General features: G+C 38.7%; 1 protein-coding gene across 1 annotated transcript; it reads left to right on the top strand.

Moving 5' to 3' along the window:
* The first annotated feature begins 2,934 nt into the window (after window positions 1–2,934).
* AKNAD1 (AKNA domain containing 1) lies at window positions 2,935–23,546 on the top strand. Its single transcript, XM_065409911.1, has 18 exons — window positions 2,935–4,086; window positions 4,849–4,908; window positions 5,384–5,525; window positions 5,745–5,896; window positions 6,002–6,061; window positions 6,497–6,630; window positions 8,974–9,142; window positions 9,888–10,060; window positions 10,536–10,638; window positions 11,256–11,362; window positions 11,995–12,098; window positions 12,247–12,391; window positions 12,988–13,088; window positions 14,797–14,919; window positions 16,829–16,915; window positions 19,454–19,538; window positions 20,361–20,508; window positions 23,394–23,546. Exons 1-18 carry the CDS (start codon window positions 2,935–2,937, stop codon window positions 23,544–23,546), a joined length of 3,198 nt encoding a protein of 1,065 aa, XP_065265983.1.
* The last annotated feature ends 209 nt before the right edge of the window (window positions 23,547–23,755 follow it).

The following is a 23,755-nucleotide window of genomic DNA, read 5'->3' as shown; positions in this document are numbered from 1 at the left end:
GAGGAGTTGTCTACTGCAGGGACAAAGCTGCATCATTGAAGATGCTTATGCTACCTATGCAGATGGGGAGAGCTTCTCCTGTTGGCAAAGGTACTCCACCATCCTGAGACACGATAGCTATATCAAGGAGAGAAGCCCTCCTGTTGACATAGCACTGTCTACACCGGGAGTTAGGTTGGTATAATTGTGTCGCTCACGGGTGTGGATTTTCCACGCCCGTGAGCGACATAGTTATACTGACATAAATTTGTAATATAGACCAGGGCTGAGAGCAGATAGCTAGGTCGAAGGAAGAATTTGTCTATTAACCTAGGGCTTACTACACCAGGGGTTAGATTGGCATAGCTACATCTCATAGGTGTAGATTTTTCACCCCACTGAGAGACTGGCTATGCTGATGTTAATTCCCAGTGTAGACTAGCCCTATGACATTCATCATCTTTCCTCCTGCTGCTGACTCCAAACCTCCATAGTCTGCCTGGGCTAGAGTTTTTGGTCCTGCTGTTACCCAAATTAGTTTTTTTGTCTCCTAATTAAAATTATTATAAATGCTAATCTAGGCACCCCCACAAACATTTGTTCCTGGTCTTGGGTCACTGTAGGCTGGGGCCTAAGAATGAGGTGATATAAATTAAAAACAGTTTATATATTTTAATATATAAAGTACATGAAATCTACAAAACAAAAATAAATAATGTATTTATGGCATTGAATAACCAATATATCTAATTTGCTGTCCCCACCAAGAACTAGAAAATGTTTGTTTGCTGTGTTGTGGGGCCTTTTTGAAACCATTGAACCATAACTGAATGGAACAGTAATATTAAATAGCAAGGTATATGGTTACACTTATTGAGAAACTGCACTTGTACTCACCTGGCTGTGTTAGAGATAGGGTTACAACCAATGTAACCAAATGCACCCACTGTGAAACAGAGTACCTGTATCACGTGTAGACTAAAGCATTTAGAACTGTAAAATTTAATACCTACCTAGGTATAAATTTCCAGAGCATCTACTATAACTATAGCAGTGGTCTAGGAAATGTAACCATTCACCTACAATTGGTATTAGGGAGTATTTATTCTGTAGCTTTTTCAGATTTTGTCCACTTATTGCAGCAATTCAGTTCAAGTCAACATTTTTAATGACTGAAGTAAGTTTCCTTCTATTTCTGCTGAAGTTTTTGTTGCTTTCATATATGGTGTGAGAATTAGCTATACAATATCATTCCTCACTTTGTGAGGCTAAGAAGATTGCTGGGTAGTGTACTGAAAGAATCTACAGTACTTTATGTGACAAAGTACAAGAGAACAGGAATGGATTCAAAGAAAGAGGCTTTGTTGGAATCATCCGTGAGTACAGTTGTGTGAGAAATGCATTATGCTCTGTGAAGTGAAGGATGAGAAATGAAATTGTATTGCACAGTAAATTTCATTTTGTCTAAAGAAAAGTTATCTGTTTAATTCCCCATATTTGTCTTTTGTGTCTAGCAGATAGATGATATATGTGCTCCCAAAGGTTCAAAATATCTCTGGAAACCTTCCTTAAAGCAGCAGTAACACAGTCCCTTGTGTGAAGGGAGAAGAAGATATATGTTTTGGGTTGTATTATTTTGGTGTACAACATTATTCTGCTATTTATAGAGGCATGTAGAAGAGTGCTTTCCTAGTAAAGTATCACAATAGCAGTAATGGTTAGGGTCTCTTATTAAGATTAGGTCCCCATTGTGCTGGGCTCCATATGCACATATAATGAAAAGATGGTCCTTGGCCAAAAGAGTTTATAGTCAAAGGTCTTGGAAATTTTACCATTGGAGTAAAAGTATGCCAACACTGAGTACCTTTAAAAGTCCCACCCATAGTCAGGCTTGGCCTTAGAATTGGAAGGGCCAAGCTGCTAGAGGAAGAGGGGAGGATCACTTGATGAGTCCCAGTCCCACTGAGAGAGGGGAGAGAAAGAGTCATCTTATGATTTGAGAAGTCAATAGAGGAGTTGGCATGTGCCCAGAACCCTTTCAAAATAAGTGATTGAGAAGTATAAGCCTCACACATTTAGAACACTTATGTGAGGCTATAAAGGTGGGGGATGGCTCCTAACTTCCTCTCTTCCTTTCCAGCACCTGTTTGTACAACACACTAGCAACACTCAAATAATACTGATAAAATAATACCTATAAAAGTGAAAGCAACCACATAAGTTCTCATATGAAGTGTTCAGTGTGAAATTAAAGGAATTTTTGAATTCCAGCTCATTAGAAAAGCTATTTTTCTTAAGGTGACCAATAGCAAACCGCACTGTACTCAGACTGCTCTGAGTTGCGCTGGCGGTAGTGGCCAGCAAGGTGTAATTCCAGCATCTGAAGATTGCTCTTCCTTCTCCCAACGCTGCTATATGAGTAGTTGGCTGGTTAAGATGCCTTTACTGCTGTAGTGAGGACAGAATCTAACCCTGTGTGTAGAAAAATCCAGCTTCATGTTATGCTGATCTTGGCCCTTGTTATGCATAAAATAGGTGCTTTTACTGTTCTTGGCTCCATTACTAACTTCATTCATTTTTATTTAGTTTGTAAACACTGCAGTTTACAAACTAGTAAAGACAAATAACCTGGTATTATAGACTGTGGGCCACATCCTTTCCCCAGTAATTTGATATTTGTGTAACTCTATTGACTTAAATAGAGTTGATCCTGATTTATACCAGTGTAACCGAGAGGAAAATCAGGCCCTTTATGTACGTGTCTCCCACTGAAGAAGACTATGGAAGTTTGTGTGGAGAAGGACTGCAGGATCAGATCTAAGATATATGCTTATGCTTTTACTTAATATATTGTAAGATATATTTAAATGTGAGCTAGTTTTCTCATGTATTACAGAATTTGATACATACAATAGTAAAAGCTCTACATGAAAGCTGAGGACCAATGAAATGTAAATGGAATATAATCAAGACATACAGATTAGGACAAGTAAAAGCAGACAACCTGACCATCTGAAAAAACAAGTGAATAACATATTATTAGATAACTTTGACTATCCTGAGGATGCAACTGATGAGGAGCAAGAAGACTTACCTTATGATGGAGACCTAGAAAGAACTTATCATCACAATAATGAATCAAATAATTTGAAAGCCTGTGTTTCTGTAGAAAACATTTCTGATAATTTCTTAAATTTGACCTGTTCTGAAATTAACAGAAGTTTAAAAGAAGAAATAAATTATGAAACACAACAGCTATCTCAAGAAAAGGTCTTCAGCCACCGTACACCCGCCACAAGAACAAATGGAATAATGATTGAAATGGCAATAGAAGCTCCTGTGAGTGGCATGCCTTTGGAGACAGAATTATCAGTTGGAGCTTTTAGCAGCCTAGATAGGAAGGAACATTTCACCAACTCAAAAATTTCTGATGTTCTTTTGCGTCATTTTTCCAAAGAAGAGTTATCAAACACAAGCCAATTAATTGATTGTGAAACTATCCCGGAAACATCCTTTACTGAAAGTGTTGATGAAACTGTCCTCACTAAAACTAGGATTTCAGAATGCTCCAAGCGCACTTTACTAACAGAACAATGGGCAGAGCATTTTGAAGACTATCATTTAAACAGACAAGAAGAAATATCTGAAGATGATTACAAAGATAAAAATTTGCTAGATGAAAATAAATTTGTTATAGGTGACAGAGCTACTTCTTATGGTGATGAGAAAGACTGCATACAAGAAAATTCACAGTTGATAGCTGAAAATGAAGATACAAATAATTTCCAAAACATAAGAAAAAATCACAGTCACCAAAAAGGTTTGTTTGAAAGAACAGGTTCATCTCATGAACTCAAATATGGTCAAGGCCAAGTTAATTATTGTCTTCCTGACTTCTCTAAAGTTGCTCCAAAAGTCAAAATACCAAAAAGAAATAACAGTGATAAATCAGCTCCCGTAATTAAAAGAACCAAATTCTCGCCTAATTTGGTTGGTAAATCAGCAATTGTGAACAATGTTTTAGAAACTATGAATTATTTTGATTCTGTTGAAGTAAAGAATCAAGAAGAAGAAATGAGAATTCCTGAACTTTTACAACAGCTAGAGGTAAATGAGATCTTTTCAGATATCAGTCCTGGATTTAATAAAATATTTATGCCAAGGGAAATGAAAGAGACAGTCCATCAGAGCCTATCATGAGTAGTCCTATATGCAAATGGTTCCACTGAAGTCAGTGGTTCTACTAATTTAATTAAGAATTACTTATACGAGTAAAGGATTGTAGGATTGGGCTTTCAGTCCATAACTTCCATAAACTGACATATTTTATGATGTTATAGAGTGATACCTTAATTATTAATAATTTAAAAGTTTCCCTTCAAAATATTATGAAATTGGTTATAGTCAATTTCATTTTTTAATTCTCACATACATGCAAAACGTTGTTTCTAATACTCTAGGAAAATGTTTAAATCCCGCCAAAATTATTTTAATTGAAATGTTTAATATCTTAAAGAAATAATTAAAGGTTTGTTTTCATATTGTGTTTTACCCAGATCCTATTTACGTCAATGGTGATTTTGCCAATGGATCTTTAAGATTTATAAACGTCTTTGAGGATCACCTATGCTACCTGACTGATTCCCTTTAAATGATTTGTTCCAATATTTTAGGATTTCCTTTATTCTGGTTGTAAATAGATCACTTAACGGTCACTTTTCATATTTAGACTCAGTCATTGAGACCACTCACATGTGTAAAGCTAAGCACATGCTTAAATCTTTGTAGGATCAGGGCCTTAGTATATAAGGAAGACTTATTACAACACATTAATACTTTTTTTCTTTATTATTTCTGGATTAATGCAAGTTGCTGACAAAACATGCTGAGGCTCAGAATCGTATTGATCATTTGAGGTTTGATCCTAAGGTAAATCTACCAGAATATTATAAAATCAGATAAATTGTTTAGGAGAGCTTTTTCTTAGTACAGTATATTTTCTCTCTAAGGGTCTGATATGAAGAGTATATTCTACTAAACAACCTTTTATATTGTTGTTCCTATTTATAGAACTTCTCTAAAGATAGATTTGGCAAAGTAACTTGAGACTTTTAGATGTCTAAAACACATACAGTGAGAATAGGCCAACTAGAAACATACATGTTCATAAGTTGGTGTGTTTATGGGAAATAAACACAGATATTCTGAAATTTTTCAATATGTTAATAAAAAGTGAAAAATAATTTATTCCATATTCTTTATGTGTAATTTAAATAACTCCTTCTAACCAACTTCTGTAAGGATATACAGTATTAAAATAGTTTCCTTTTAGCATTCCAAGTGAATATTTTTATATATAAAGCTGTTCTTTTATTTTAAAATATTGTTTTGTATATTTTAACAGATATATACTCATTCAGCTTCTCCTAATCCAAACCTTTCCATTCACTCAAGATGTATGGGTGCAGCTTCTGAAGAGTCTATATTTCATCCCCTTACTGTTCCTATCCAGCCTCTGCTTGGTTTGTACCAAGCATCTTTTTCAGGTAGTTGAAATTACAGTGGTTATACAAATAACAGAGGTTCCTTATTTTACATAATTGTGCACTTTGTTATTCTGTTCCATAATCATAGAATCATAGGACTGGAAGGGACCTCGAGAGGTCATCTAGTCCAGTCCCCTGGATTAATGGAATAATAATCTGGAAAGCTGTATACAGAAATCCAGTTGGTACTTTACTCTTTATTTTCATTATGTTATATAGGATTACAATCTGGGAGACTGATTTCATCATTACCGTCAGCCAGTTCAGCAGGAGAAGTACACTGTTTAAATCCTAACTTGATGCAAAATACAACAAAAGGAGAAAAGATGTCTCAAATGCTAAAGGAGCAGGCAGAGCAACTGAAAGCTAAAGTAATATGAAAGAGATTTGTTTCAATACTTACTTAATATTGATGCTCTTGTTTTTTTTTATGAAATCTAAAATCCCAAATACAATCTACCAATTTTCTATTGAAGGTGGAAGAATTTTCTAAATGTGTAATGCAGGAGGCCTTCCCTTTGCAAGATCGCTGTCTGGTAAATTATTTTTTTCACATGTATTGCAGGGAATTGAAATGTGCTTTAAATGGCATTGGACCTGTATTTATTGTGGTGAAATTTTCAGTGTTGTTCAGAAAGATATATTTAATAACAAATTAAACTCTTTCCTCCATTCCAGAATTAAGTTATAGGCATGAAAAAGGCCAAGGTGAAGTTTGAGATTGACAATATGTGTCTGAATCCCCTAGACTCCTTTGAAAATCTTAAACCAAACTATTTATGAAGGCAGTCCTTACTCAGGGAAATTGCCATTGAAGTTATTATGAGTTTTGTTGAGCAAAGACCTGAATCAATACCCCACAATTTAACCATCTATTTGTACATCTGTTGTGGACCACAGAGTGTTGTTAATTGTTCTGTCCAATTAAATAGTAAAGTCATTCATTATTTACATCTCTTTTATTGGTGAAGGTATTAAAGGAACTAAAAGGATACCTTGACACATTGGAACGGAAATATTTAGCCACTAAGGAGGAGCATCGTGGTTTACAGCTACAGAACTACAATCACAAATCCATAAGTGTTGGCGAGTTTGATCCCGACAGGTCAGAGATGCCTGCTAAATAGTATGTCTGTATGTCTATGCTCCCATAGTATATGAGCACCTGGCAGTAATTAATTAATTTATCCTCACAGTATCCCTGCGAGGTACAGAAGTAATATTGTTGCACATTTTCGACCTGAGGGGCTAGTCAAATTTTGGGGCCCTGAGGATGTTCCAGTTGGATGTAGAAATTGATGGAGTCTGGTATTCACTTTGATGCAGTCTTGTTTTGTTACAATGAATGTGCAAAGTCCTGCTTCTCCAAACACAGGAGGAGCTCAGAACAAAAGAAGCAGTTTCGTAGCTTACAGCAAAGCCTCTTCAGACAACAGACCCAAAAGTGCTCTCCAGTTTTTCCCAGGGTCACACTGTGCTCACAGGTGACTTCATGGCTCTCTTGCCTTTTTTTTTGGCCTTTGCCTCTCTGACTCTTCTTATTGATTCTCAGTTTCTGACAGGAAGTTTTTCCTAATGTCCAACCTAAACCGCTCTTTCTTCAATTTAAGCCCACTGCTTCTTGTCTTATCCTCAACCATTAAGGAGAATAATTTTTTCTCCTTCCTCCTTGTAACAACCTTTTATGTACTTGAAAACTGTTATCATGTCCCCTCTTGGTCTTCTCTTCTCCAGACTAAATAAACTCAAGTTTTTCAATCTTCCCTCATGGGTCATGTTTTCTAGACCAGTGGTCTCCAAACTTTTTTGATCATGCACCCCTATCAGTAAAATTTGAGCACGCTCCCCGTGCCACGCCGGCTCTACCATTTTTGCCAAAGCAAAAAAAAAAAAAAAAACCCGCTCGGCTCTCGCCCTAACTGCCGAAGCAAAAAAAAAACGCTCCTCCTGCCGTGCCCCCCCAAGGCTCCTCTTGCGCACCCCATGGGGTGCGCACACCACACTTTGGAGACCACTGTTCTAGACCTTTAATCATTTTTGTTGCTCTTCTCTGGACTTTCTCCAATTTATCCACATCTTTCCTGAAATGTGGTGCCCAGAACTGGACAAAATACTCCATTTGAGGCCTAATCAGCGCGGAGTAGAGCATAAGAATTACTTCTTGTGTCTTGCTTACAACACTCCTTCTAATACATCCCAGAATGATGTTTGCTTTACTTGGCAACAGTGTTTCTCTGTTGACTCATATTTAGCTTGTGATCCACTATGACCCCCAGATCCCTTTCCGCAGTACTCCTTCCTGGGCAGTCATTTCCCATTTTGTATATATGCAATTGATTGTTCCTTCCTAAGTGGAGTACTTTGCATTTATCCATATTGAATTTCATCCTATTTACTTCAGACCATTTCTCCAGTTTGTCCAGATCATTTAGAATTTTAATCCTATCATCTAAAGTACTTGCAACCCCTCACAGCCTGGTATCCTCCACAGACTTTATAAGTGTACTCTCTATGCCATTATCTAAATCATTGATGAAGATATTGAACAGAATCAGACCCAGAATTGATCCTTGTGGGACCCTACTCAATATGCGTTTCCAGCTTTACTGTGAACCACTGATAACTACACTCTGGGAATGGTTTTCGAATCAGTTATGCACCCACTTTACAGTAGCTCCATCTAGGATGTATTTCCCTAGTTTGTTTATGACAGTTGTCCCCAACCTTTTCAGGGCCATGCCCACTTTACCTCTGTCCACACACACACACAAACCCCGGGAACGAGGCCGGGAGCGGGGCCGTGGCTCCCAGCAGGGGACGGACAGACATGGGCAGGGACAAGGGGCCTGAGGCTGGGGCCAGGGCCAGGAGCAGAGCTGGGGGTGGAGTGGGGCTGGGGTGCGCTCCCTCCCTGCTTCCCATGGGGAGTGCACCCCCCCAAACATTCCTCTTTGCCCCCCCTGAGGGGCGTGCCCCATCATTTGGGAACCATTGGTTTATGAGAAAGTCATGCGAGATAGTATCAAAAGCCTTACTAAAGTCAAGATATACCACATCTACCGCTTCCCCCATATCCACAAGGCCTGTTACCCTGTCAAAGAAAGCTATTAAGTTGGTTTGACACAATTTGTTCTTGACAAATCCATGCTGACTGTTAGTTATCACCTTATTATCTTCTAGGTGTTTGCAAATTGCTTAATTATTTGCTCTATTATATTTCCGGGTACTGAAGTTAAGCTGACTGGTTTGTAATTCCCCGTGTTGTCCTTATTTCCCTTTTTATAGATTCCAGCAGTTAACTGTGGTTTCATTTAATCTATTTAATTTTGTAATGGTATTGTTTTATTTTTGGACAGTGCTGCAACTTTGATACTGCAGTGATATACAAAAAGCCAGAAGTTTATTGAAAGGCTGATTATATAACTCTGTGTTTTGTATTTGGGTTTAGAAAGGTGGAGGGGGAAATATTTAGGCTTGGTATGCTGCTTGAAGATGTCAAAGAGAAAATTGATGACAATATATGTAGTCCATGTCCATCTTCATTCACAACATCTCCTACATCTCCTTCGCTCACTCCATGTGAATCTGTGTGTTCATCCTGTTCTCGTCTTCGTGAGGTAACTCATCAAGTTCTATAATCTACAGACCAAACTCTTCTTTCAGTTACACTGATGCAAACCCCATTAATTTCAGTAGGGTTGCGCAAGTATACCCAAGCAGAGAATTTGCCCTTATGTTTCTAAGAGTGAATATCTTGCTACAATGCAGAATGTTAATTCAAAAAAGTAATGTATTTTATTCCTGAATGTAAACTTTAAGATATCTCATTAGCCATGTTGATCAAAACCTAAATATGTGATTACAGCTGTGTTGGGGGAAAAGATTCCCAGTCTCAGTGGGGGGGAAAATTTTTTTGTCAGAAAAGCAAAATATTCTAATCTTTGCAAAAATTGAAAAGCAGTTTTTGCAAGTGAATCACTGCCATTTAATAGAGAAAAGCTATGAAAATGGTAACTTTCTGCTTCATTGAGATTCATAAAAATCTCATTTTGGCTCAAAGGATCAAATTCTTTTGTGTCACAGAAAGCTGGTGAAAATGATAATGTTTAGTCCTGGATCATAGATTGCAAAGTGGAAATTGGTGGTTTCCCACTGTTCTACATGTGACCAAGCTAAATGCTTTCTAACTGTACTAATTGTTTGAAATATCATATGAATTCTGATGATTCCTCCTTTGAATCCTGAATTGCATAGATATTCAGGAAATCTTGAGTTGCAGGAGGCAAGATTTTAGCAAATACAGTAAATGACAATCTATTGTAAATGTCTTTATGCTATCTATAATATGGTTACTTTGTACAGAGCTCTGTGGTTTCAAGCATTAGTGATCCTCCAGAAAGGTCTGCTACTGAAGTGAATTTTCATAATAATGAAAGGAACGAGGGAGAGAATAGAAGTCATGCAATCGATGTGATCCCAAAGAAAACCAGTCAGCTTTCTTTACAAGATGACAATTGTGATCCTTTTCCTAAAATGTAAGTGTTGAACTTTCTGATAGGTGTTGAAGTCATTTACTAAAATGGATTTATAATTACTTACTAAGTATGAAGACATTTATTGAACATATCTGATCAAATGTCCACTGAAGTCAAAAGAATATCATTAATTTAACTGAGTGTTAGATCATGCCACTGCATGGCCTCGATTGTCACCATAGATATTCAAGATGGAAAAGACATATTGGGGGACCTGATCCAACAATCCTGCCAGTGCACAATTATTCCCTTCAGTAATTTTTTTTAAAACAGGTTGAAGGTATGTCAGTATCCAAAATCACTACCTATTCCATTCTTTAGTGACTCAGCAGAGTATTAGTATATTTCTGTGTGTTGTATCTTTGTTGAATCCTGCCCTGTTGGAGAATCATATGATGATAATCTTGCTAAAAAACAGTGTTTTTAATATGTTTGAAAAAACAGTATTTTAAAATAAAAATTGCTTTTCCCTTAGCCAATTGGGATTACAAAAAAGAGATGCATCTGCCTATGTAAAAGGAATGGAGCCCCTGGAAAAAGCAGGACTGCTAGCAAATAAGCACTCTTCAGATGTAATGGTACAAGGTCTATTTTCATGCATAATTAAATTTTTTGGATGAACTTGTTTGTTTATTTTATCCAATGGGATAATTTATATTAGATTATATTCTACTGTCCCAATGTTAAGTTTGCACAACAAGCCAACTCAACTGTTGTCATTGTTGAGGTACTACAGTATATCAGAACATTGCTGTACAAATGCCAAGTAAGATGATTCAGGTTTAGGAATGTTGCTGTCAAAACTTGTGAAGCATTCATAATGTGCTTTGATTCTGAGGGGAACTGTTCTGGAAGAAGTTGCATAGGCAACTATTGGATTTTAAATAGTATCATTTGTGCTTGTTTAGGGCTGCAAGGAAAAAAACACGAATCCTTGCCAGATCCACTGAAACCTACACTAACAAAGTCATTTCACCTTTGTGTCTCACTATAGAATGGGGATAATGTGCAGACTCTGTGCAGTCCATTTAATATAGCCTAGAATTGTGAGTGGATAATAAAGCAAGAAAAAGCATTGCTAAAGCCATGGAAAAATTATATCCAAATATATGTGTTACTCACATTATATTTCTTGAGAAATGCACAATAATGTGAATAAGTGTATAAAAATCTTATGTTCTGGTTTGTGGTACAGCAGTGCTTCCTTCCACCTGAGGCAGACAATGGGTCTGGAGGCCTGGAATCCCAAAGGCAGCTTATATTAAGTCAAAAACGTAACACTAATCAAGAAAACCCAAAAGGGTAAGTGCTTTATGTATTTTGGCTGATTAAAAATATTTGTAAACAGCCAAAATGAGTGTATGCATTCATGGATACAAGTTTTGCTGTTGGACTCTGAAATTTAATGCATTGTGGTAGGCTCAATTCAAAGTAAAGCTGGTTGTCTTTGAACATGGGAAGATCTGGTTGGAAACAATTATTGTGTTTTTACATTTTACACAGGCAATAAATCACACAGGATGAAATCTTGACCCTACTAAAAAATAGCAAAACTTCCTGTGACTTCAATGACAGCATTTCACTCAGTGAAATTCAACCCTATCCAGAGGACTAGCACAAGGCCTATTACATCACTTAAGTTCCACTTAAACATTATTTTGAGGGCTTAAGTAGAGCATAGGTCTTATGTTGGCCTTCTGCATGGAAGTGAATTTCACCCACGGTAACTAAAAGTTAAGTAATAAATTAGTTCTACAATTATATTAAAAATATTGGAGACAAAATCCAACATCCAGATTAAAAAAGGGCCTTGCCTGAACAGTGACAAACACAAGTAAAAAAAGATACATTTGTGTAGACCTTCAGCATTAAGTTTGGTTGTTTTACTTACTTTTATCATATTAGTACTTCTGTATGCTGTCTTGTTTATTCAGGAGTTTAAACTTTTGGCAAATGAAATCTCCACCCAAAACCAAGTCTTACAATATGTGCAATTTGGAACACAAAATTATTAATCTAAATGTGCAGCAAGAGCAAGGTAGGAGAAAGAGGAAAATGCTTTTATTTAATAATTTGTATCGTTTCAATAACTGTATTCCATTTTATTCAATAATTTGTATAATTTCATAACTCTGGTAAAACTCACCCACTATCCAATTCTTTCTTTTTTCCCCGGATCATTTTAGGCAATTTAGCACATCCCTCAGATCATTGTTTTTGTGGAAGGGTAGAAAACTGTTCAAATGCATATGAAGCTGCTCTATATCCCAAATGGAAAATACACTGGTCAAAAAATGCAAACAAAGAACTTTGTTCCTGTTCTGTCAATAGGTGAGCATGTGCTGACTATCGCCCTAGCTCCAAAACAAATCAAAACATTAACAAACTTCAAAACTATTCCGGAGGGTGTTATTAGAGTAACTGTGTCCTTCAAACCATTGTGCCTGTCTGTGTTCATGTGTGCACATGTATATAAATGCACACACCTAAGATTTCTTAAATGCTTTGCTGAATAGAGGTGGGGTTACTCACATGTAGGGTGACCAGATGTCCCGATTTTATAGGGACAGTCCCGATTTTTGGGTCTTTTTCTTACATAGGCTCTTATTACCCCCCACCCCCGTCCCGATTTTTCACACTTGCTGTCTGGTCACCCTACTCACATGCTTAACTTAAACACGTGTTTAACTGCTCTGCTGAATCTGGGTTTCAATGCCATGATCCATACTATAATTCAAGGTGTAATACAATTTTTCCCCAAGATTAGACCATTTAGTATGGATATAGTTCATATGATGAATAAATCTGTTTTTCCTGAATTAATAATTTGGCAATATTAATACCATAGGTATTAATGCTCAAAAACTTTTCATACAGTTGTTAACATTTAATTCAGATCTTGTACTATTTTTGTTTTTAACATGTAGAAATAAAAAGACAGAGGACAGAAAAACTGATAGTGAAAAGTCAAAATGTGGAAGGTATTCAGTCTTCATTCAGGAAAAAGCAGTGGAGCTAGATTTGTCAGGTACTAACCTTTGTAAGTAGAGATTGCATACAGTGGCCAGAACTGTATATTTAACTACTATTGAGTCCTTATAGTAATTTGATGTCATCTCACAAGACCTTCAGAGTATGAAGATCTTAATGGACTTTTACCAAACTTTACTGGCTAGGCTACTAGGACCCCATTTTCAAATAGGCTTTCAAAAAAGCACCCATGACACTTCCATGTGTAGAAGGGCACTGATGTGTACAAAATTCCGTTTTGCTCATGCATTTGTAGGTTTTTGTATATGCTAACTAGTGCACTCCCAATTTCAGCATATCTCTGAGGATAGTTTGAAAACTTGGCCCCTAAAGTGTTTCAAAATTTCTGGGCCAGATTATTTCCTCCCCCATGAAAAAGAGTGGGGATTTTTATGAGAAAATCTCTGCCCAGCATCCCTTGTTCAGATTATTCCCCATCATTCTGCTGATGGGAAGGAGGGTGGAAATGCTGTCTTAAACCTTATGGATCCTTCATACAACCCTTGCGGCCTCCCCAACTCCTTAACAGCAGTGTTCCACTGGAGTCTCACTGCCAAGGATGTCCCGTGCCCCATTGGGCAGGGCAGCTCCCAGCTCCCTCAGAAGTTAAGTTAACTTCTCTGGGGGCAGAGGAAGGGCAATAGGCAGCCTTTCTTCCAGCCAACCCTGACTCCAAACCCTCCCACTGCACTGTCCTGGGTTGAGGATGGTGCTGTGAAGGTGAGCGTACTCCATGTGTGAATTGGAAGGCATGAGCTGTTTCTGGGTTTGAGTTCAGATCAGAACATGTGGGCTGCTTGTCCCACCTGAATTCTGGGATACCTTTTGCCCCTCTTTTCTCTGTGATGCCTTTCCATTTAGATACATATTGGTAACTAATACTTTAACTCTGTTACCAGTGCTGTTATATGGATCAGCTAGTACAGGGGTAGGCAACCTATGGCAGGTGTGCCAAAGGCAGCACGCGAGCTGAATTTCAGTGGCAATCACACTGCCCGGGTCGTGGCCACTGGTCTGGGGGGCTCTGCATTTTAATTTAATTTTAAATGAAACTTCTTAAACATTTTAAAAACCTTATTTACTTTACATATAACAATAGTTTAGTTATATATTATAGACTTATAGAAAGAGACCTTCTAAAAACATTAAAATGTATTACTGGCATGCGAAACCTTAAATTAGAGTGAATAAATGAAGACTCGGCACACCACTTCTGAAACGTCGCCGACCCCTGAGCTAGTACAAGGTGTTATATGAGTGCCACACTCAACACTCTCTCCTCCACTCTCTTTTGTGGTCCCCTTGGTTTCCACTGGTTCTGGAGAGGCAGGTCAACCTTCAGCAATTTTAAGGAAAAAAATTACTGAGTCAGACTTCAGTGGGACAACCTACCTTAGGACTGGAAGCTTGTCTTGTGTAAAGGCACAGGCCTGACACTGGTGAGATTCGAGTTCAGTTCTTAGCTTCGACACATATGACTTTGTGCAAGTCAGTGCATCTCTCTGTGCCTTAGGTCCCCATCTGTAAAATGGAGATGATACTTCTCTGCATCACAGGGATGTTGTGAGGAGAAATTCATTAATGTTTGTGTGGCACTCATATCCTAGAGTGCTGGAAGCTATGTGGGTACCTAGATATAAAGCTACAGCACCCAGCTTATGAGCTGTAATATTTACGTAAGACCTCTTTGATACAATTTCTTTTAGGCAGTGATTCAGAAGACATCTCATTCTGTGATTCCTTTCATGAGTCACACAGTGATGAATTTCTGGAACACAAGACTAAAAATTATAAATCACGTAGAGCAGGATTAAAAGAACAAAGCAAAGGTATAGTGGTTTCATAGCTCCAAAAACATGTTTGTGTGGAAATGTTGTTTGCAGTGTAATATTTTACCTATATCACTTGTTTGCAGGTCTCAGATGGAGGTGCAATAGGGGAAACGGAGATTGGTTTAAACTTGGGAATTATAAAGAATTTGTTCAGTCCTACACCTTATGTAGAAATAAAAACCTCAGTTCAACTCTTGAGTATAGTGTGTTGCCAAAAAGGTTACAAACCACAAGCTAAGCTTTACATGGCACAGACCCATGAGTGGAATACACATAGGGACCAGCACTCGAAGAAGAATTAAATATTTAGTTCCAAAGCTACATAAGGAGCAGTAACCCAAAGTCTAGCCTCACTTCAGTTCTTCCACAACCACAGTGGAACTGTCCATTTTTCACTTGGTGGGAGCGATGACATTTCCAGTTTTCCACCAACCTCTTCAAAATGCCGAAGTCACAGGCACCACCACTATGCCAGCAGTCATTTCCTGTTGGCCCCCTATACAGTGTGGTCTAGAGAAATGAACAGAAATTCCTCAGTTCTTATGCCACCTCTGCCACTGACTTGTTTTAACTTCAGCAAGTCAATGAGTGCCTGGTTTTCAGAAATGTCGAGCACCCGCAGCAACCTTTGAAGTCTCTTAAATCTCTGCCTGTTTCCTCATCTGTACAATGGAAATGATGATACTTATCTGTTTCACAGGGCCAGAGTGAATATAAATTAGCTAGGTTTGAGAGTGGTAGCCGTGTTAGTCTGTATCAGCAAAAAGAACGAGGAGTACTTGTGGCCAGTAGCATAGTTAGGGGGGGAGCGGGGCAGCGGCCGCTCCCCCACCGAGCACAAGTGGCGCCTTTTTAATTTTACTCACCCGGGAGCAGGGGGGAAAAAAAGGCGTCACCCGCTGCGGCGCTTTTACTGACGGGGCGGCGCTCCGGGTCTTCGGTGGCACTTCGGCGGCGGGACCTTCACTTGCTCCGGGTGTCTTCGGCAGTACTGAAGCTTCATCACTGAAATGCCGCCGAAGACCTGCGGAGCGAGTGAAGGTGGTGCCGCCGAAGACCTGGAGCGCTGCCCCGTCAGTAAAAGCGCCGCAGCGGGTGGCGCCTTTTTTTCCCCACTCCCCCTCTTCCCTCCACCTGGCTACGCCACTGCTTGTGGCACCTTAGAGACTAACAAATTTATTTGGGCATAAGCTTTTGTGGGCTAAAACCCACTTCATCGGATGCATGCAGTGGAAAATACAGTAGGAAGATAGATATATATATATCTATATATATATATAGATAGATATATATATACACACACAGAGAGAACATGAAAAAGTGGGTGTTGCCATACCAACTATAACGAGTGTTATATTTCTCGAGAAACTGCTGAATTAGAATTAATTTGCAAACTAGACACCATTAAATTAGGCTTGAAAAAAGACTGGGAGTGTATGGGTCATTACACAAAGTAGAATTATTCCCCCTACTGTTACTCACACCTTCTTGTCAATTGTTGGAAATGGGCCATCCTGATTATCACTACAAAAGATTTTTTTCTCCTGCTGACAATAGCCTACCTTAACTGATTACACTCGTTATAGTTGGTATGGCAACACCCACTTTTTCATGTTCTCTGTGTGTGTGTGTATATATATATATATATATATATATATATATCTATCTTCCTACTGTATTTTCTACTGCATGCATCCGATGAAGTGGGTTTTAGCTCATGAAAGCTTATGCTTAAATAAATTTGTTAGTCTCTAACGTGCCACAAGTACTCTTTGTTCTTTTTGATAAATTAGCTAACGTTTCTACATGTTGTTTGGAAATGTAAAGTGTTATGTAAGTGCTACATCGTATTAATGTATTTATTATGATAATGCTAAGTTGTCATTACAGTATGCTTTCTCAACAGCCTTACAATACAGGGATTGGAATATAAATTTCTGCACTAGTTGTCAAAGAAACAAATGCAGCAGGGAATCTGACAAGAATAATATTGGTAAATGATTCCAGACTACTGGTCTTAATTATGTTTAAAATATTTTGCTTGGCAGTTATGCTTTATAGATCATGTGCAAACTTTTTAAAGACACTTTTATAGATAGTATAATGAAATGTACAATAACAAACTGAAGTCTGATCTGATCAAGAAATGGATTTGGCTAAAGAGGGAAGGGCAAAGAAGAGAGCCCACCATTTTGAAACACTGCTGGAATGATGATATGAGACGCAAACATTGTACTCAGGGAGTCTGAGAAATGCATCTAGAGTTAGGCTATTTTTTATCCTTAATGCAGGGTTCCAAAGTGCTTCACAAACTATGTACATAGAGCACCAATGAAATGCACTTTGGAATTGCATAGTACATTGGAAAAGAATGGCACAGTGATCACCAGGAACAATCTAGGACTGTTTTCCCTTTCTAACTTGACTTCCAGTTAGTGGGTACCTCAGAACATTATTAACTTATTTATAGCTAAAATACGGGTGCTCCTTTCCATTTTCCTGTTTGATATTTAGGGGACCTCTTAAATGTCTGTATAGAGCATGAGGGAGGGGGAGCTGTTAAAGAAAGTAGCTTGACTTCCATAGCTTATACATAGCACACATAATAAAAGGTGGAAGAGATGAATGAAATATGTTGGGTACAGGAGGAGAGGAGGCAAGGAAAAAAGACGAGGCAGATCAAGATATTTCATCTTTACCCCTTCTTTCTCTGCCATTTACTTCAATTTCATTTCATCTTTTTACTGCATTCCTCCTCCTCCTTTGTCTTTTGCCTTTTCAGGATTTATTATCCTTCTCATATCAGGTTTTTTGAGCAATCATGCAGTACAGGACTTATTCCTAGAGATTATGTTGATGCATTTGCATGCAGTATTTCCAGCCTCAAATATTTAAAAATTATGAGTCAGGCCCCCCACAAAAAGCTTGAGATTTAAAAAAATTATACAATTTTTAATTCTTTTGTCTTCTCATTTTGAAGCATTTTGGGTGCACTTAGGTCACAATTTCATTCTTTTCTCCACAATTATAAGGGCTAGAAAGGTCATTTTTTAAATTAAATCTGAGATTCTCAAGTATTAAAAAAACTTCTGCAACTGGGGCTTTAAGACAAACAGCAGTCATGATAAAAACATGATAAAATCATGCAAGTTGGCAACACAGTGCATGTTTAAAGAATGTTGGGTTTAATTATTAAATTGATTTAGTAAAGAAATAAATCTTTTGGATATTTTTGTTGGTATTCTAATGAAAATTAGAACTAGAGTGGGCCTTTCCAGTGGAGATGTTTTTGCAGGGATTCCATTGACTGGAGCTGTGGAGTTAGCAAATGTCATGTCACACAAGGATCCTAAGAGCCAAGGCTGTGGAATAGTAAACTGTTAAAATCCACTTTGTGTTGATGAACAATTAGTATTTAACTGTAATACAGAGGGGCGAAAGAGGTACAGCGTCAAGACTGTATGACAGGTTTCAGAGTAGCACCCGTGTTAGTCTGTATCCGCAAAAAGAACAGGAGTACTTGTGGCACCTTAGAGACTAACAAATTTATTAGAGCATAAGCTTTCGTGGGCTACAGCCCACTTCTTCGGATGCATATAGAGTGGAACATATATTGAGGAGATATATATACACACATACAGAGAGCATGAACAGGTGGGAGTTGTCTTACCAACTCTGAGAGGCCAATTAAGTAAGAGAAAAAAACTTTTGAAGTGATAATCAAGATAGCTCAGTACAGACAGTTTGATAGGAAGTGTGAGAATACTTACAAGGGGAGATAGATTCAATGTTTGTAATGGCTCAGCCATTCCCAGTCCTTATTCAATCCTGAGTTGATTGTATCTAGTTTGCATATCAATTCCAGCTCAGCAGTCTCTCGTTGGAGTCTGTAACTTCAAAAACAGACTCCAACGAGAGACTGCTGAGCTGGAATTGATATGCAAACTAGATACAATCAACTCAGGATTGAATAAGGACTGGGAATGGCTGAGCCATTACAAACATTGAATCTATCTCCCCTTGTAAGTATTCTCACACTTCCTATCAAACTGTCTGTACTGAGCTATCTTGATTATCACTTCAAAAGTTTTTTTCTCTTACTTAATTGGCCTCTCAGAGTTGGTAAGACAACTCCCACCTGTTCATGCTCTCTGTATGTGTGTATATATATCTCCTCAATATATGTTCCACTCTATATGCATCCGAAGAAGTGGGCTGTAGCCCACGAAAGCTTATGCTCTAATAAATTTGTTAGTCTCTAAGGTGCCACAAGTACTCCTGTTCTTTTTAAGACTGTATGATGCTCTCTGGTAACATACCTAAAAACAGACAACTGGCTCTGATCTTTTAACGTTGTGTGCACGTAATTCCATGCCTAATTTGTCTGTTCCGTTACTGCAGTTGGCCATGGTAACTGAGCGCACACACTTTTAAAAAAACAGCCCATTCTGTCATTTGTGCTAAATATAAGAAAGTATAGTTTTCTATATATTTGTTATATTTTGTTTAATTATGGCCTCCAAAATTTCAGCTTCTTCACAGAAGAAAAGAATTTCCGCCAATAGTGTTTGTACAAGTAAGCAACCAGATCAATTTGTATACAGACTTTCTGACAAGTAAGTGTTACCAGTAGCTTTATATAAATTAGTATCACAGAAGATGTGACTATTGAAGATACAGTGTGGGCCAAATTCACTAATGTCATAAGTGGCACAACTCCATACCTATGCAATATGTACTATATATTAGAATAGTAGTCACTAATGAAAGTAAAATATATAATGTAAATGCAATTTTAAACAGATTTAACTAGATTTTTTTCTGAAACTTTTCGATTACATGGAAAAACTAGAAATTTAGCTAATTCTTTTAGTATAGGATCCAGTCAAGAGGTCTCTTTTCATTAACTAAATGTGTCATTATCATTCCAGATAACAGCCCTGGCAGTGACGTTGTGTATAGGAATAATGATATTGCAGTACTATTTATCCATCTCAGAAATGTCTTTTCCTATTTTTACTTGTTACTAATATTAAATTATATCTGGAGTATATGAAGTAGGACAGGTTCTTATAGTGTTGACAATGTGTGCGGAGGTAGGGAAGGTTGGCAAAGAAATTAAATAAATGAAAAGCTTTTTGGGCTTCTCTCCTGCTTCCAGAGCAGGCAGTACTAAACATTCTAATGAGGATAATTTGATGATGCCAGATTCCCTGCCCCTTCCCTGAAGGTTTGTTTGTCTGTGACTATAAAATGTATGTTATAAATGTAACACTAACTATGCAGTTGTATTTTATGATTAAACAAATGAAGAACTCTACTGAAATTATGATGCAAGGATGCTAAAAAGTTATAGACATTGAACACACATTGTTTAAACACATATTGTTTTGTAACTATAAAATGTTTTTGTGAATATTTTATGTATTACCTTCTAGAGACAACTTAGAGACTCCCAAAACCTGCTACTCAAGGATGCATGATACAGTTATTCTTTCACCTCAATACCTAGCCAGCAGGAAGGTTTATGGAAGTAAATCAATGATCAATATTAGAAACAGACACACCAGTTATACTGACACAAAGGTAAGAATTTAGAGTGTGATTTTAAAAAATGTCTAAGTGACTCGGGAGCAACAAGTCCCACTGACTTTCAGTAGCACTTTTGAAATCTCACCCATAGATGCTAATGATTATAATCCAACTTGTCTTGCATTCAGTGCCTTGTGAGGTGCTAAAGGTGTCTTGTTGGCTTTTAAATATGAAAGTGTGTTATTTATTAACGTGTCATGTTGAAACTGGCTTATTCTTAACTTTTTTTTTTGCTTCAGTAATAGTAGGTTCCATTTACTCCAATAAAACAAATATATCCCTAAATAAACTTCAGCACAAGGCATAAGTATTGTCACTGACCCAGCTGCAGGTTGCCATTGAGGGAGTTGAGATACATCAGTCACTAGAGCTCCAGAGATCTGGAGTGAGATTCTGTGCTATGCCTCTAAAATACACAGCACAGAACTTGCAGCTTAGGTAGACAGGAGGCGAAGGTGGCGTTAAGCCACTTTTACACTTTCCTGATCTGGGGCTGCTTTGTCGCCTACACTGTAATTTAGACAGCCCTGGAGGCCTGTCTAAACCAGAGCAGTCTCCCTGTAATGCCCAGAATCTCCACAGTGCTACATACAGAGCTTCTCCCTCAACACACCTCTCCCTACCCCAGTATGCCCCTTACACCAGGACTTGGGAGAGGATCCTTTGGCCTGGTCTACACTAACCCCCAAATTCGAACTAAGGTACGCAACTTCAGCTACGTGAATAACGTAGCTGAAGTCGACATACCTTAGTTCGAACTTACCGCGGTTCAGACGCGGTCCACACGCGGCAGGCAGGCTCCCCGTCGACTCCGCGGTACTCCTCTCGCCGAGCTGGAGTACCGCAGTCGACGGCGAGCGCTTCCGGGATCGATTTAGCGCGTCCAGACCAGACGCGATAAATCGAACACGGAAGTTCGATTGCCAGCTGTCGAACTACCGCGGTAGTGTAGACCTGGCCTTTGAAAGCAGTCTTACAGCTGTTGCCTGCAGCACCTGCACTGGGGGAATCGAATCCTCCCTTGGGTGGATACAGGGATTTTAGGGGTTCTTTTACACAGAGTAAAGGGGCTAAAGCTGGGACTGTTATGCTTTACATACCACAAGCTAAGAAGCAGTCACACTCTAGGCACTTCATGCACCAGACTGTAGCCCTAGGTGTCTCCTAAATGCCACACTCATGCAGTGGGAAAAGGATACGTTAGGGCTAGCACTATGGAAGTGTGGAAATCCTCTGGGTGCGATGGCTTAAACAGTTAAAAAAAATATCAAGTATTAGCTAACTCAGGCCCTGAGGCAGTCCAACACAGGACTCCAGCATCAGAGTAACCTGAGGGGCTTCTCAGTTCTAGTCCTTCCAGTCCACCCCTTTCCTGGTGCCAGAATTCAGTCATGTTGTTGTCTGATCTCATTCAGGACCTCTCTTGTCCTGTCCATTGTCTGTACATGCAGTTGCATCACGCTTCTTAACTACAGGGTACTGCTGGCTCGCTGTTATCAACAGCTTGTGTTCCTACTCAGCTTTTCACCCAGCCCTTCGCAGTCAAGTCCCAAGCTGCTGCCTCCAGCCTGCTCTCACTGTCAGGCTGTCATCTGGCTCTCTTCTTGAGCCAGATACCCACAAGCCCTCAGGTTGTTGCTTCTTTTTCCTGTTCCTCAAAGAACTCTCTTACTGTCAGATGCTTAACTAGGTCCCTATTCCTTCCAAAATAGCCCACAGCTCCCCAATCCTTTTCTTCCAGTTCCTGTCAGAGGAGAGAAGGGTTCCCACTCATGGACAACCAGTTTCATTATGGTTCAGTTGAGGAATTTATTTAATCAAGATTTATTGGCAAAATATAATTGATGTTTCAGACTTTAAAAATGTCATTTGAGGATATACTTTTCTAACCTTTGTACTGCAGGACTATCTAAAGTATTATTTTAGATACTCTCAGTGTCTTATTTGCGGGTGTATCATACAGTACTTTTTTAACCAAAGCAGGGAATAGATTCATTCTCAAATGTTCAATGTTTACTACAATTTACATTGTGTGCATTACTTCAGGTGGCTTTAGTGTGGATTCATGAGTGCATTTGCAGACACAGAAATCATACAACCAAACATACACTTCTCCAAGTCCCATGCAGAGGGGAGGCATGGTGGTGGGTTATAAAGCAAGCTCACTCCATAGTGGCAATTTCTGTTGCGTGGGACTCTGCCCAGCTCCCTGCTCTGGGTGTTGCAACATGGCACATGGGGTCGCAGCACCACTCAGGTCTGGCCCTGCAGGCCAGGAGCTGTTGCTGTGGGGCAAGCTTGCTCTCCAGTTACCTCCCACCCCCCTGGAGACTGGGCCAGGGTTAGCGTGGTGGTGCTGGGGCAGAGGGTGATGCTGTGGGTGGTTGGTGCCCCCTCAGTTTAGTATAGTGCACCCATTGAATCAGCAGGCTACATTAGCCCTTTCTACTATTTCTCCCCCTTATTTTGATTAATGGCTGAGGGCCACCCTTCTCTATGCTAAAAGAGAGTTTCTTTGTAGTTGTGGAAGAAGATGACATCTAGCAGGCCTGGTACCCTCCAGTACACATCCTCCTCCCCAACTCCACGTAGCTTTCTTGGGTACACAGCTTTATATGTGGCTGTTGAATAGGCTGCACACAGACAAATACAAGGACCTGCCCTGCCAAAAAAACAACCAAAAATCTAAAACCCTACCTGCAGCACTTTTCAAAATACTATAGGGTAGAATTGTTGAAAATGTTACTTAGATCCCAGGTTGAACATTCCTTCCCCTTCTGTTTTTTGTGTTTGGGAACATTTATCTTTAAAGCATATGTATTATCAGAGAAAGTAGATATTAACTATCCAACAATTTGACTATGTTTTATGTCCACCAGATTTTAAACTCTACTTTGGATCATGCAATACAGACTGCAACCACTTTGAAGGAAACTACAGAACGAATGGTACAAGTAGTTGCAGAAGATCTAGCTAAAGTCAAAACTCATCGAAGTAAGCAGTTTTTTAGCTGGTCTGTTTCAAACATTTGAATTTGTCAGCTGAAATGTAGAGACAGAACTCTGAGTTGTGAAAAATTTGCATTAACAAGTTGTGCAAAAGTTAGGAGAGCAGCTGCCCTTAGGTGTGGTATTAGCAACAGTTTAAGAGCAGAAAAACAAATCAGAGTGCCAAGTTTATAAACCAAGAGCCCTTGAAAGTTGTCACATCTATTAGTGAAGAATGGCTATATAGCTGACTT

The sequence above is a fragment of the Emys orbicularis genome, chromosome 8 (assembly GCF_028017835.1).
Source record: "Emys orbicularis isolate rEmyOrb1 chromosome 8, rEmyOrb1.hap1, whole genome shotgun sequence".
NCBI classification, from domain to species: domain Eukaryota; kingdom Metazoa; phylum Chordata; order Testudines; family Emydidae; genus Emys; species Emys orbicularis.
The sequence above is the reverse complement of the archived record's forward strand: the minus strand, read 5'-3'. Positions and strand labels throughout refer to the sequence as shown.